The sequence below is a fragment of the Fusarium solani genome, assembly GCF_023522795.1.
Source record: "Fusarium solani strain SB1 chromosome Unknown bctg00000010, whole genome shotgun sequence".
In the NCBI taxonomy this organism is placed as follows: domain Eukaryota; kingdom Fungi; phylum Ascomycota; class Sordariomycetes; order Hypocreales; family Nectriaceae; genus Fusarium; species Fusarium solani.
Genome location: NW_027072147.1, coordinates 347,401 through 362,301, shown reverse-complemented (window position 1 = coordinate 362,301; position 14,901 = coordinate 347,401). Strand labels below are relative to the sequence as shown.

At 55.5% G+C, this 14,901-nt stretch overlaps 5 protein-coding genes across 5 annotated transcripts; 4 read left to right on the top strand and 1 right to left on the bottom strand.

The window, feature by feature from the left end:
- Nucleotides 1–932: 932 nt before the first annotated feature.
- Nucleotides 933–2,381, top strand: MRS44_014161 (uncharacterized protein; the record flags this gene model as incomplete). The annotated part of the gene is made up of 1 exon (XM_046268553.2): nt 933–2,381. The coding sequence occupies one exon, from the start codon at nt 933–935 to the stop codon at nt 2,379–2,381; it is 1,449 nt and encodes a 482-aa protein (XP_046124183.1).
- Nucleotides 2,382–2,563: 182 nt separating this feature from the next.
- Nucleotides 2,564–3,314, bottom strand: MRS44_014160 (uncharacterized protein; the record flags this gene model as incomplete). The annotated part of the gene is made up of 3 exons (XM_065618296.1): nt 2,564–2,881; nt 2,932–3,043; nt 3,106–3,314. The coding sequence occupies 3 exons, from the start codon at nt 3,312–3,314 to the stop codon at nt 2,564–2,566; spliced, it is 639 nt and encodes a 212-aa protein (XP_065474368.1).
- Nucleotides 3,315–5,167: 1,853 nt separating this feature from the next.
- On the top strand, nt 5,168–8,360 carry MRS44_014159 (uncharacterized protein; the record flags this gene model as incomplete). The annotated part of the gene is made up of 4 exons (XM_046277956.2): nt 5,168–5,710; nt 5,767–6,477; nt 6,525–7,599; nt 7,660–8,360. 4 exons carry the CDS (start codon nt 5,168–5,170, stop codon nt 8,358–8,360), a joined length of 3,030 nt encoding a protein of 1,009 aa, XP_046124181.2.
- Nucleotides 8,361–8,970: 610 nt separating this feature from the next.
- MRS44_014158 (uncharacterized protein) lies at nt 8,971–10,059 on the top strand (the record flags this gene model as incomplete). Its single annotated transcript, XM_046277955.2, has 4 exons — nt 8,971–9,037; nt 9,094–9,192; nt 9,247–9,608; nt 9,655–10,059. 4 exons carry the CDS (start codon nt 8,971–8,973, stop codon nt 10,057–10,059), a joined length of 933 nt encoding a protein of 310 aa, XP_046124180.2.
- Nucleotides 10,060–11,041: 982 nt separating this feature from the next.
- Nucleotides 11,042–14,312, top strand: MRS44_014157 (uncharacterized protein; the record flags this gene model as incomplete). The annotated part of the gene is made up of 4 exons (XM_046284421.2): nt 11,042–11,078; nt 11,128–11,167; nt 11,218–11,337; nt 11,390–14,312. 4 exons carry the CDS (start codon nt 11,042–11,044, stop codon nt 14,310–14,312), a joined length of 3,120 nt encoding a protein of 1,039 aa, XP_046124179.2.
- Nucleotides 14,313–14,901: the final 589 nt, after the last annotated feature.

Genomic DNA, 14,901 nt, shown 5'->3' with positions numbered 1-14,901 from the left:
CCTATCGACAAATGTAAACGCAAATCCCAGCTTCCCCCAAAGATGCCTTAGTCATGTGCTGTAAATGTGCTGTAACCGAGATGATCATCATCACCAATTGACTCGACAACTGTATCGGCCTGTTGCGGCATCGGCGCCTCATCACGTCTCGTGCGTCCCCATGATATCCCCCAGTTTGAAGGCGTCTTCGCATTCACATTGTCCCGGCGCTTCCCGCCCAATCAGCATCCATCTCTCTTAGACTCGCGACTCCTCCCCCCACGCACGGCTAGATTCGGCCTTTACACCTTGACCCTCTTTACGCTCTTTACCATGTTTTGCATGGCGTCGCCTCGCCACGTGATGGCTGATAAGCTCCGTTGCTTGAAGGCATCGTCGGTTTGGTTGGTCATTCACCCTCTCACCCCGTCCCGGTAACCTCTCTCGGCCCTGTCCTTGCCCATTGCACACGGCCCGGTTCGGCGTTTGCGGAGAAGCAGGGGCTAGACTAATGATTTCTCTTAGTCTAGAGACAGCAAGCTGGGAAATGCCTGGAATGGGACTGGCGACTGGGACAATGACTAGAGATATCCATACCATGGCTGGAGATAGCGCCACCTCCGTCGTTGCGCACGCCGCTCAGGTACGGCTCATGGATACAAGTACTTAAGGTCTGCCACCCGTTCATTGTCCCTCACACTACTTGGTCAAAAACTTTGGTTCAAAGGTAAAAATAAACTTATCTCCCATTGACGCTCTGTTATCTCTCTCGAGGAGAGCCGCCTTATCAACCCATCTGCAGTCCAAACTTATATCTGCTGCCACCTCCAACGCACCGTCACTCGTAAACAAACACCAATTCACAGCCGCCACCCTCTCTTGGATCCCTCCAAACCGATCCATTCCCCCACCACCTAGCAACCTCCAACTTCCCTTCAACACCAGAAGATATAATGAGCTTGGCCCTTCGGCGAGGGACGTGCCAGCCCCTGCGCTGGGCGGCATCCTCTAGCACCGCTACCATCCGACCATGCATCGCCATCACAACCATCACAAAGGCCAATGTGGCCACCCGTCGTCACATCCACTCCTCTGAGCGACGCACCTCCACCCTCGCCGAGCACCCCATCCCCGACCCTATCCCTCCTCCCGTCGGTACCGGTCGTGCGCCCCTCTCCGTCTTGCCCTTGAGCATGATCGTGCGATCTCTGGCCACCATGGTCGTTTCGTCGTCGCCTCTTCTGCTGCCTCCCTCGCTGCGCATCATGAACGTCCTGGCCAACACCACAAACTCCATCCTCAACTCGGACACGAACCCCGTCCTCCGATACTTCCTCAAGAAGACCTTTTATGCCCAATTCTGCGCCGGCGAGAACCCCGCCGAGATCAAGGCCACCATCGCTGGACTCAAGAACATTGGTTTCACTGGTGTGATTCTCAACTATGCCCGTGAGGTCGTCCTTACCGAGGACCAGGCCGGTGCCCTCAAGAACGGTGCCATGGAGACGGAGGAATGCATTCGAAACGAGATCGTGCCGTGGGCCCAGGGCACCCTCGAGACGGTCCGAATGGCTGAGCCCGGTGACTTTGTCGCCCTCAAGTTCACTGGCGCCGGCAGCATCGCCCTGTATCAGCTCAAGGATCGCCTTCCTCCCAGCCCCGCCCTGTACAAGTCCATCGATTCCATCTGCCAGCTTGCCCAGGAGCGAGGTGTCCGCCTCCTCTTTGACGCCGAGCAGGACATGCTCCAGGACGGCATCGACGACTGGACTCTCGAGTTCACCCGCAAGTACAACAAGGGTCTTGGTGAGGCCGTCATCTTTGGCACCTACCAGGCTTACAAGAAGAACTGCCCCGAGGTCCTGTCCCGACACCTTGCCCTCGCCCAGGTCGAGAACTTTGCCCTCGGTGTCAAGCTTGTCCGCGGCGCCTATCTGAACTCGGACCCCCGTGAGCTCTTCCACGACACCAAGGAGGAGACCGACGCCTGCTACGACTCTCTCGCCGCCAGTGTCCTCACCCGCCAGTGGAATGCTGATGTCAAGGGCGAGGGTGAGTACCCCGCCACCAGCCTCGTCATTGCGTCGCACAACGCCGAGTCTGTTCGCCGAAGCCGTGCCATCTGCGACGCTGGCCGCGCCAAGTCGGACATTGCTTTTGCCCAGCTCCAGGGCATGGCCGATGAGGTCAGCTGCGAGCTGGTCGAGGCCGGCCAGGCGGACAAGACCAAGGTCCTGCCCGCTTACAAGTACCTCGTCTGGGGAACTACTGGCGAGTGCATGAAGTATCTCCTCCGACGAGCACACGAGAACAAGGACGCCGTCCAGCGTACCAAGGGCAGCCGGGATGCCCTGTGGTCCGAGTTGGTCCGACGATGCAAGAGCGCCGTCGGCTTGGCGTAAGAAAGGGAAAAGGGAAAAGAAAAGGATTTGATATCATGTTTGTTCTTTTTTGCATCATGGGTAGCGATTAGGAGTCCGGGGCGCTTAGGATCTCGATGCTTGAGATAGACAAAGCATAGATGAAGATATGACTTACGTTTTACTCCTTGGCGACATGCTGTGTGACAGGGTGAATATCGTACTCAGACTCCACGCAGAGCCATTGCACTGATGACGAGTGACTCCATCTCCCTCTGCCTGACATTGTCGTCCTTGATCTCATCGAGCCACTTCAAGCCGTTCAGCTTGTAGTACTTGCGCACTTTGGCTACGTCACTGGTAGTAGCGATCTGCTCGTCTGTAACGGGTGATGCCTCTCCCTCGACATTAGTCTTGAGATGCTCCCAGACCTGGTCATGGGTCAGGGGCTTGGCGCCATTGTCCGCTGGAAAGGTGACTTTGACCACAATGAGATCCTTGGTTGAAGGGGAGATGCCGTACCGGCGGTACGCATCGGCAATCTGAATTCCGGATCAGTCTCGGGCAAATTTGTCGACGGAGGTTATAGTACGTTATTGGAAGAGCTCATAGAGGAGACAATCTCGGAGTGAACGTTGGGGGTCCTTAGGGCACCATTCACGGCCGCCGACGTAGCCTTGAAGACGGCGGATAATAGTTGAAGCCTAGAAATGACCTGTTGAGGATCTGGCATCAGCGACAGACTCCAGACGTCAAAGTCGCGTACCCCGACTTGGACTTGGCACGAGCGCTGGTGACTGATGTGATGGGACCGGAACTCACCACGGAGGCATCGATAAAGGCGTACTCAAAGTCCGGATTCCGACCGAGGAGCTGCTGATGCAAAAAGGCCGCGTTCTGTACGTCACGGAATAGGGCAACGTGGACCTTGTGCGAGGCTGGCAGATGCTCGACAGTCACGGTTTCGAGAGACATGGTGGGAGGGGAGGCTGAAGAGAAGTTTGGATGATCCGCGGAACGCGCAACAAAAGTTCGGCTGGCCTTGCTGTAGCCTCTATATGGAATAGCGCGTGATGTTGTCGTCGTCGTCGTCGTAGTCGTCTAATCGTCCGTCTCGTTATCTCGTCGCAAAGCTGTCGCGCGAAGTTCAAAGGCTCGATCTTTTGGTGTGGAGGGGTAAGGTTCGAGATGGACGGTGCGGCGGGGTGACGTACAGTCTAGACCGTCACATGTTTTGCACTGTATACACACTGTCCCACTAACACGGCATCTCAAATTCTGCTGTCTCTTTGACTGAGCACTAACACACTCAAATGGAGGCTCAAATCTCTCAACCACGTCACAAATCTCGGCTCTCCCTCGTTCCGTTCCAGATGAGCAGAGAGGACTCTCAATTATCCCCTTCTTTGACTTTACAGTTTTACGTCACTCCGTTATACACAGAGCCGAGATATGCGGCCTTGCTGTGTGCCATCTTCCGTCTCACCACCATCTCGACCAGCAGACTTCCGCTAATATCGTTTGCCTCCCATAATCGCCGACCCTAGGCCGGCGCCACACGGGCTTACTACAGGACGGGCAGCTGGAGGCCTGGTCTACGGATACAAGGTTGACAGATGCTGTAGCGGGAGCGGGACAATAAGCCCGACGTTCAGCAAGGCACGAGACGAGGCGACCAAAGAGAAGCAGAGGCAGGGCACCGCGCAGTCGGTAGGGCTGGCTGGCTCCAATGCAGCATGACATGGGGCATGGATCATACTTTGGTAAGGTAGGTCGCAGACGAGGGGTTGAGAGACCTGGCTTGCATGGAAGGTTGAAGCAGGTTTCCTCACCTTCGTTATTGCGGCTGAGGACTGCCCGTTGATTCTTCCGTTGATCCAGCTCCATACCTCGCCATCAAGCACCTCATCCGAGAGCGTCCAGGTTTACGGAATTCCCGGCCACGTCTCGATTCCAGCCACAAAATCATGATTCCTTTACTTTCCCGTTCTCTGGATGTGGCTTGCCTGTGGAAGCCCTAGACCTTCTCCAGTAAGCGATCCAATGCCCCTTGCAACGCCCAGACAGGGCGCCAGCTGAGGCGGCGAGGCGTCCGGGCTTTGGCAACTGCTCGGACCAGAGACTCTGCTGGTACATGTCGAGGCATGCCCTGCGATACCGTTCTGCTTCTAGAAGGCATCTCCGTTGCTCCTTGCATAATATCTCGCCGGCTAAGACAACTTCCATTGTTGGGGAGACATGCTCTGACTGCTTCTTCTAAGCGAATTGCGGCCTCTCCTGTGCAAGAGAGAGCCGTTGAGTGATGAATCTGTTGATCGCCAACTCCGTCGCCGTGTTTTACGGATGCGTATATCAGCCTATACCTGAACAGACTTCAGTTGTCAGAACCAAGAGGCACATTGGCTTCAAGACAAGACATCTAGAAGACCGCCTTACTCCCGTCAGCTCTTGTCAGATCATCTCAGACCAGTCATAGTTTTCAGCTGTTTCAAACACCCAGAGAAACACAGCCACGGCTTGAGTCCAGACTCGGCTGCCTTGTCTTGATCACAAGCATCCGTCGACTCCCTTCATTGCCACTCACCCAACCCGCGACCGGGGGTTCGTCGAGGCCACCCTGCGCCTCCACCAGCACCCCGGAACTGCAGCGCCCAAGCCCGCTAATGCATAGCGCATTCCCCGCTGGGCCCATCCCCTGTACAGTGCCGGCAGTGCAAGACCCAGTAGCAGCCTTAGTAGGGACCTCTAGCGGCGCGACCATTAGCAGCAGCGCCGGCACCAGCTCCAGGTCCCTCGACTGCCAGTCCAGCCCGTCCTGGGTGTCGATGATGGATGTCGTCGCCCAGCGCAGCCTCAGTTCTCCCATCACCAACTTCTCGTCGCTATCGTTGCCGTCGCAGCCAGGATCTCTCAACTGGCCATTCGACGCGCAGTCCTGCTCTGCCCTCGCCTGGGCTCCCGATCCTCGCATCGTCGACTTCAATCCCCCGGCCTTCGCTGTAAAGGCGCCTGCGACTCGACCGAAACCCACTGGGTGGCGCCCGCGCCAGCCCGCCGCGATCTACACTTGCAAGGCCAAAGCCAAGGCTACAGCCGCGTCTGCGTCCGCAAAGAGCGCTTCATCCTCTGCTGCCTCGTCAGCGACAACTTCACCCTCTTCCTCCAGGGGCATCTCCCCGCGCTCCAAACCCAAGATGCCCGGACGACCTCCGAAGCGACCCGCCAGCAACGGCGAAGATGACGGCCCCATCCAGGCTCCAGGCAAGGTGAAGCTGCCGAGGCTGGAGCGCGGCCCTGACGACTTCTCCAGCGTTGTCAAGAACCGATTGCAGTCGTATACGCGTACGGGACAGGCTTGCGACCGGTGCAAGGTACGTCATGGCCAGGGTGGCTTCCTTCAGCGAGATACTAACCGCGCTCTTTACAGGTTCGCAAGATCCGATGCGATGCTCTTCCAGAGGGATGCTCCCATTGCACCAACCAGAACCTCGAGTGTTATGTCACAGACCGCGTCACAGGGCGCACCGAGCGCAGAGGATATCTGCAAGAGTTGGAGAGGGAAAAGAGCGACATGTTGGCACATATCCGCAACCTCGAGAAGCTGCTAGGCGACAATGGCGTTGAGGTCAAGCCCTGGCAATGGGCCCCCTACGCGCAGTATCCTCCTGGTGTGTCCTTTGACGACATGGGCAATCCGATTCCTGATCCAAATACGGGCGACACATGGTCGCAGGTTGGAAGCGCATGGGTCAAGAACAACTCGGCAAAACCAAAGTTCACGCCCAGTTTCCCTCGAAGTCTCTTGGAGTCACGGCCCCAGGAGAGTCATCTTGGAGTTGGAGGTGATAGCGCTCCTCTCAGCTCCATCAAGGGAACTCGGTTGTCCATCCTTGGCATGACAGTCGATCTCGCTTCGTTCAAGGCCGCAGACATGGACGAGCCTCCAGCCGATGCAGCTGTCTCTGCGCCGTTGTACAACAAGTCCCCTCAAGCCCTTCTGCAGTCCATCATGAACGTCAACCCTCCTCAGCACGTCGAAATGCCATCACGCAGCGATGCCTTTACTTACGCAGATTGGTACTTTCTCACTCTGTCCGCGTTCCTCCCTATCCTTCACAAGCCTTCCTTTATGCAACTGGTAAGCCAATCTTCCATTTCTTCGTTATTTCTGCTAACGGTCGACAGTTGACTCGCATGTATGACGAACCTAATTTCAAGCCAACCGTGGCCGAATCCGTCATTGTCCACATGGTGTTTGCCATGATCTACTTTCATTACGGCACTCGAAACTGGCAGCAGGCTGATCAGCGCACTCGACTGAACGAGTCATCCAACAAACATTACCATTTTGCACTCAGCAAGTTCTTTGAGCTGACGTGTTCCCGCGACTTGGCTTCGGTCCAGGCCATGGCCATGATTGCGGTGCATACCAGAGCTTTCCCCAAGCCTGGTTGTGTCTCAATCATTGCTAATCTGGCTCTGCAACGCGCCCTTGAGATGAACCTCCATCGAGAGTCGAGAAAGCCTGGCGAGCCTACGAATCTTCAGCACGAACTGCGCAAGAGAGCATTCTGGGTCATTATGACTGTCTACGTCGCTGTTGCCGGGCGTCGTGGACGGCCGATGCCCATTACGGTTGAGGAATTCGACGTCGGCTTCCCCGAACCCATTGCCGACGAGCTTTTGTCGGATGAAGGCGTCGACACGTCCCGCTCCATCCCCTGCGGATACTGGCCAGGCATTGTCAGTTTCAAAATCATCCCCATCTACCTGGAGATGTACTCCAACATCTACAGCGTCAAGAGGGATCCACAGAATTATGTCAGTGTGGTCAATGCTCTGGAAACCCAGATCAAGAACTGGGAAGATGAGCTGCCTAGTTCTCTTAAGCTCGACCATTCTGAACAGACCGATATGACTCGCATGCCTGCTCTTTACTGCAAGACGTGGGCGCTCGAGTTCCGTCTCTGTCTCCGTCATCCTTCGGTGGCCATGACTGCCGACAAGAAGATGATGGCTGAGAACATGGCCATCTGTGAGGATGTCTCCAGGAGAATGCTCCACTGTCAACTTGAGATTCAGAAGCACAAGTGTCTCGACACAACATGGTACCAGACGTCCATGTACACGGCTGGAGTCTTCATGCTTCTCGTGGCCGTGTGGGAGAGGCGCTTTGAGACGACTCCAGAGGCCATTGCCACTTTGCGGGAGGAGATGAACGGTTGGGTCGGCATTCTCGATGAGGTTGGCTCCTTGCTCGGTAAGTTCCATACATTCACATTCACAATTTGTTCATCACTCAGCCCTAACACACGCCCAGGCTCGGGGCCTAGCCTCAGTGCTGAGATTAGAAACATCATTGATCGCACCATTGCTTGGATCGAGCATGACATGCGCAACAAGGAGAACAAGGAGAGTCAGCCAGCTGTGACGCCTGAGATCAAGCAAGAGCCTGCTCAGGCCTCGGCTTACACTGCTCCTCAAGTTCAATCCGCGCCTACAAGCGGAGGAAGCCAAGAGGTGCCGTCATCGAAGGGCTACTTTCCAGACGCAGGCCTCAACGGGCAGACGCCATATCCCGCCTTGGCTTACAACGAGCACACGCAAAGCACAATGGCACCATCGGCTTATGAGACCGAGGCCATGTTCTACAGCACCAGTGCTCAGGCAGCGGCCGCAGCAGTAGCAGCAACAGCAATCCCGGCATCTGCCTCACAGGCGAATCCACTCCTTGCCTTCACTACGCAGTCGACACAGCAAGTGGCGTCTCAACCCACGGCCGACATGCTATGGCAGGGCCGCGGAAACACTTGGCACGACTGGGCTACCGCCATTGCCGATAATCAGGATCGGTATAGTGCGTCGGCACTCTTGACGCTCGGAGGCGCCACACGTGATGCCACTTCGGGCGCGGGCGTCCCGGGCGTCACAGCCGGGCCCTCAACGAACGATATGACCAGCATTCAACAGGGCCAATGGCCGTTGATGTTGTTTGATCATGTGGCGTCAAATGGGTCTTGATTTTGATGACATCTGATGGGATACGGCGTTGTTAACTGGTTTGTACCCTCTGGAGCATGGACTGGGGCGTTTTGGCTGGTGCCACCCGAGGCATTCAATTATGGGAAGAGGCGCCATGGCATGTACGGTTCACGACATGTATGGTTTCATTCAGGCGCGATACTTGCTGGTAGGGAAAATACCAAGATGTCTAATGAGGGTGACCAGGATGGGTGGGAATGGATGGGTAATGGGGGCCATGGGAGATGATATGGAGTCAACTATGGGCGGCGGTGCATCACGAGTTTAACGGTAAATATCACTTATAGACGTACAAATTTAATTCATAAATTGCAATCAACGTTCACAAGCCTTCACTGTCAAATACGCGCTGTGATGCTGGCTGTGGTGTTTGATGTGCACCGCCTCTGTGGCTCAGCAAGAGCTTATTCAGCCGACCATTTACCGGGCGAGCTACCCACTTCTTTCTTGTCGCGTTCGTTCACTTCAGCCAGTTCCACGCCTACGACACTGCGAATCGACTCTAATCAGGCGCACGCTCTTGCGCACTCGAATTGCATTGCGCGTACCCTTATATTATCCGTGCGAACTCGCTGCGACGATCGAAAAGATGGGCAAGAAGAGGCGCGGCCACCCCGACATCGAGGAGCTCCTCAATCGGCCGTGGTGCTACTACTGTACGAACCTTGCGCCTGGCATTCTCGATGGCTGGATACTAACCATGTGATGGCAGGCGAGCGTGATTTTGAAGATTTGAAGCTTCTCATCTCTCATCAGAAGGCCAAGCATTTCAAATGCGACCGCTGTGGTCGTCGACTTAACACTGCGGGAGGTCAGTTTTCTAGCATCAGAGTGAAGACAACGCGCTGACAACTCGCCACCACAGGTCTTTCCGTGCACATGAACCAGGTGCACAAGGAGAACCTCTCGCAGGTCGAAAACGCGCTGCCGAACCGACAGGGCCTCGAGGTCGAGATCTTTGGCATGGAGGGTATCCCCCAGGACATCCTCGACCAGCACCGCAACCGCATCCTCCAGAACTTCCAGCAGGCGCAAAAAGACAGGCAGATTGCGACCGGAAATCCTCTTCCTGGCCAGGCGATGAACAACCCCAGAAAGAAGCTCAAGGTTGAATCGGCGAGCGAGCTCAAGAAGCGGCTGGAGGAGTTTCGCGCGAGGAAGAATGATATCGCTGCTAATGGAGGTGTGGATGCGGCTGCGACGGCGACTGAGAACCAGGCTACCTTTGTGAGTTTCTCGGCCTGTTCTGTGCAGCGTATGCTAACATGTGTAGAATGCTCCCCCTTATCAAACATCACAAGCACCTTACGAGCAACCAGGGTATCCTGCACAGGCAGCACCTGGTGCTACGCAACCCTACGGTTACTCGCCCAACTCGCTACCCGCGAGGCCATCATCAGGCAACCTCCCCGCTCCTCCTGGTCTTCCTCAGCGACCGACACAGGGCGGCGCATGGAACGGTGCAGCTCCCGCTGCTGGTGACGACATTGACCAGCTGATCCGCATGGCCGAGGCGGGTATCAAGCCACCGCAGAAGGGTGAAGGAGAGGAGAGTGACAAGAAGAAGAAGGACAAGGACAAGAAAGGAAGGATGTTTTACGACGATGCCGAGGTCAGCCCAGAGGAGAGGATGGCTGCTCTACCACGGTATCGGTTCACACCAGAGGTTGGGGCCTAGGGTACCCGTTTCCCGTGGTGAGCTTCGTTGAGAATGGCACGGGCGTGGAATCTTCTGCAAGGGGTTGTGATGGTTTCTAGGCTTATATGCATGGTTGGCGTCCTGGGTTGTAAACTATAGGGTTAATGTGATGGTGCTTGATTTGCGCATGTCTCTGTGAACCTGAATCTTGTGCCGACGACCCGATGTGAAGCATTTACTCATAGACAGAGCATAAAGAAGCTGTCAACGTCATCTTAGGATTCAGCTAATAGAGAGCGATCATGTGTCCCTTCTCATCTCCGAAAATAGTCCAAGGATGTTGTGTTATGAACAGCGGTCTGTTTCAGTGACGATCAGTGTTTGTTGTTCCACAAGTTGTTGTGATGGTCTCTTGAGTGGCCAAGTTAGCAAACACCAGAGGTAGATATGTCGTCAATGGGACGGCTCTTGAGAAGAATGGAAAGCTCGGAGTCAAGAGAAAATTGATAGCATCTTGCAACTCAACAAGTCCAAGTGCATCTGTCAAGATATGCCTCCAAACTCTCATTCAAACATTCATCTCTAGGGTATTCTCGAACCTTGATCTTGACCACACCCACTCAGAACTCGCACAGGGATCCCCTGGCACACCCCTGAGGGCCACACCGCGCTAAGCGTTCCCACAGCAACCACGCTCAAAGGATGCAAAAACAAACTAAACGTCACCTGGCGCCCGTGCTCGGGCAGCGCTCAAATTGAAGAAGGCTTTCCTTTCCCACTTCAACACACTAACAAACAGCCAGACAGGTAGGACTCAATTCATCTTTGTCCGTTTCGATCATTTTCTTCTGTTTTTTTCATGGTCGGAAATACGGGCATACGCAAGCCTTGTATTTTTTGCCGTTGAACTCTTTTGTTTACTTTGAACGACGACAACTCCTCCCGTTTCTTCGATCCGTGAACGAGTGCTCGAAGGAAGGGGAGCTATCTACACGACACAATCGGCCAGAGGAACGAGATCATGGCCAATACGGGGCAGTCGTCAATCACTGTTGCCGGTAGGTTGCTTGCTTTCGGGGTGTTGAAGCTGCTGCTGACATGTCTTAGTTCGAGTTCGGCCCTTCACTATTCGCGAAGCTGCGCAAGTGTATGGAGTATGTTCCCATGTGTTGGGCACCGATCGCTGACTCTTTGCAGGCAAAAGAACGATGATGGAACGGTCTTTCTCGGCGATGGTTCTCTCGCCGCTGTCCCGGCACCGAAGCTGCACCAGCGTGGCATCCGAAATGTCATCAAGGTCGTCGACGACCGCTGCTTGTACGCGCGCGACCTTGACCTCTCTGCTCTCGCAAGCGCTGACATGACACAGAGTCTTTGATCCTCCCGAGCATAACCCCATCCAAAAGTTCTCCCGATCCGTCCTCCCCAGCTCCAAGAAGGTCAAGGACCAAGTGTTTGCCTTTGACCGCGTCTTTGACGACACGACAACCCAGTCCGAGGTTTACGAAGGAACCACTAGAAGCCTGCTCGATAGTGTGCTCGATGGCTACAATGCGACTGTTTTCGCCTACGGCGCCACCGGCTGTGGCAAGACGCACACCATTACCGGCACCGCCCAACAACCCGGCATCATCTTCATGACCATGCAAGAACTGTTCGAGAAGATTGAGGAGCGGAGCCAGGACAAGACCACGGAGCTGAGCCTTAGCTACCTGGAGATCTACAACGAGACTATTCGTGACTTGCTGGTCCCCGGTGGTGGTCCCAAGGGCGGCCTGATGCTCAGAGAAGACAGCAACCAGGCGGTGATGGTCTCGGGCCTCACCAGCCACCACCCCAAGGACGTCCAAGAAGTCATGGATATGATTGTCCAGGGAAACGAGTACCGAACTGTGTCGCCGACCGAGGCCAACGCCACATCTTCCCGATCCCACGCCGTCCTCCAGATCAACATCGCCCAAAAGGATCGAAACGCCGATGTCAGCGAGCCTCACACCATGGCTACGCTTAGCATCATCGATCTTGCTGGTTCCGAGCGAGCCTCTGTCACCAAGAACCGCGGCGAGCGTCTCACCGAAGGCGCCAACATCAACAAGTCTCTTCTTGCTCTTGGAAGCTGCATCAACGCCCTCTGCGACCGTCGACAAAAGGCCCACGTTCCTTACCGAAACAGCAAGCTTACTCGACTTCTCAAGTTCTCTCTTGGTGGTAACTGCAAGACCGTCATGATTGTTTGCGTATCACCATCGAGCGCGCATTTCGATGAGACTCAGAACACGCTGCGATACGCGAACCGAGCCAAGAACATCCAGACCAAGGTTACCCGCAATGTCTTTAACGTCAACAGACATGTCAAGGACTTTTTGGTCAAGATCGACGAGCAGATGGCTCTCATCAACGAGCTCAAGGCACAGCAGAAGGATGCGGAAAAGATCTTCTTTGCCAAGTTCCGCAAGCAGTGCGAGAAGCGGGATTCGACGGCCCAGGAGGGTATTCAGAGACTGCGGGCGGCCTACGACAACTCTGCTACTGATCGCCAGGAGCGCATCAGCAACATGAAGAAGTTGAAGAGCTTTGAGCGCCGCATTGGTATGCTCTCTGGATGGATCGCGGCCTTTGATAATGTCTGCGATCAGCGAGGCGATGAGGATTCGATGCCCCAAAACCTGGTGGCCATTCGAAAGACGGCGACCGGCATTCTCGTCGAGTTGGAGAACAGCCGTCATCACATTCATCAGAAGCTGGAAAAGTCAAGCTGGGAGCGGGCCATCGACACGGCTCTATCGCACAGCTTGAAGCAGCTTCAGAGCACCGACGGCGCTGACATGGGAGAGATTAACAGCCTCACCCGTGAGGCCGAGCTCCTCAAGGCCAACTTTAACCGCGAAGCCTACCACGAGGTTCTGGAGCAGGACAGGGCTGGTGATGCAGCCATGGTTCAGATGCTTCTCACTGCTCAGTTCGAGATCCTCGCCTCTCTTTCCGACACTATGGGCATGGACGAGGAGTCAGCTGTGGCCCACGCCAAGGAGATCATCAACCGACTTCTTCAAACCGGCTACACTGCTGCTGGCCAAGTCGTTAAGCCTGACGGCTCCATGCCCGTTGTCGACATTTTCCCACCTACTCGCCGCGGCACACCCAAGCGAAAGAAGACACCCTCTCTCCACGTGAAGCCCATTGCGCCCCCTGTGTTCATGGCCGCCCCGACCGAGGCTGCTCCTACTAGCCCGATGAAGGCATCCCCTCGACGACGTAGGGTGCTGGGAGCCTCCAAGAAGGGCGTCAGCTTTACCCCGGTGAAGAAGAACAAGAAGGGAGGAGTGCGATGGCGAGACGACGAGTCAGAGGCCGGCACTCTGGCCGACTTTGAGAAGACACCCCAGAAGTTCAGCGACTCGTCCCCAGCGCAGCCTTCTCCTGAGAAGGCCATCGTTGCACCTGCAGTCCCAGCTTACCTTGAAGAAGAAGAATCACAACAGCCTGGCAATGAGGAATCGAGCCCCAGTCTCGAGGTCCCCGAGGTCAGCAGCTTGGGAGCTGCCAAGCCCAGCAGGTTCCAGGCAGGATTCCTGTCGAAGGGTGCTAGGCACTCCCTTCGTCCTGATGGATCCCCTATTCCGAAACCTCCATTAATGAGCTTGAACTTGTCGTCAAGCTCCCCCGAGACCCAGCGAACACCTCCCTTGCGATCACTAGATGTCACTAAGACTGGCAACTTTTCGCCATCGCCATCTGGACTGGGAATCCCTCGCCCAACAAGACTCTTGCCAACCATCAGTGATGAGAACAACCCTCCAGGATCTGGATCGGACTCGGAGACGACGACCACTATTGATGCTCGAAAGCTCCGCAACGCGCTGCACTCTGCCATGAAGGAAAAGGCTCGTAGAGCGAGCATGATGACAGGGACTGCCGCGTCCAACGCCCGGAGAGTATCGTCGGTGGGATCACTAGGCAGCGACCGACCTGGACCTAGGCCTAGTCTGCCTGCGGCCCTCGCCAGCAGCGCCAACGGCATCTCTCGACTCCGCAGAGGTAGTGCCGAGCGGAGAAGAAGCCCGCCCATGACCTGCTCCCCTACAGACTTGAAGCTGGACAAGGCCTTGACACCAGGTCAGGCCAGGCGAATGAACATGAACGGTGGTGCTCGAACAGAACACACTGGAGGAAGCCCTCAGGGCGGCATGGCTGGAGGACCGGCCCGTCGGATCACTATTGGTGTCGGAGTCGGACCTGGAGGCGTCGGTGTGCGTCGACAGCAGAGCCAGCCTAACATGGTCTGGCGATGAGCAGAAACGATTAGAGTGTTGAAGTGGAACTGACTGGCCTGGCCTGTATCAAATTGCCGTGATGGCCTTGGATGAATGATGTGCTTTTTGAGCCCGGAGTTTCGGCTACGGCGTTTGGGGGGCTTCGGCTTGGCTTGGCTTGGCTTGGTTGATGCGTGTAGAATGATAGTTTTAGTGTATGGATTTATCCCAGCAATGCAATGCTCGATACCTTGTTTACTTGCAGTCTTGCAGTGTTGTGCATTGGTGTGGTGGTCAATTGAGGTTATCGCCGATGGCTTGCTGTCACGGCACAGCATCACATTTGGACGTGGAGAGGGATTTGTGAGCCGGAGTTTACGAGATTATGTCCTTTGGTTGCACATTCTTTCCAGGATCTTTTCAGCGGCTTTTGATGGTCCACTGTGCATCTGGTGGTGGTTATCGCCGACATCACCACAAAGTTTGAGCCGATGATCACGTTTCGGCGATAGGCCTCACAACCCTGTAAGCCACCTGCATGGCTTCCTCTCGTCGCACGAAAGGGAAACCGGATGGGCAGTCTAACCAGTCGGCGATATAGCAGATGCCCGTAGAAGGTGCGGAATGG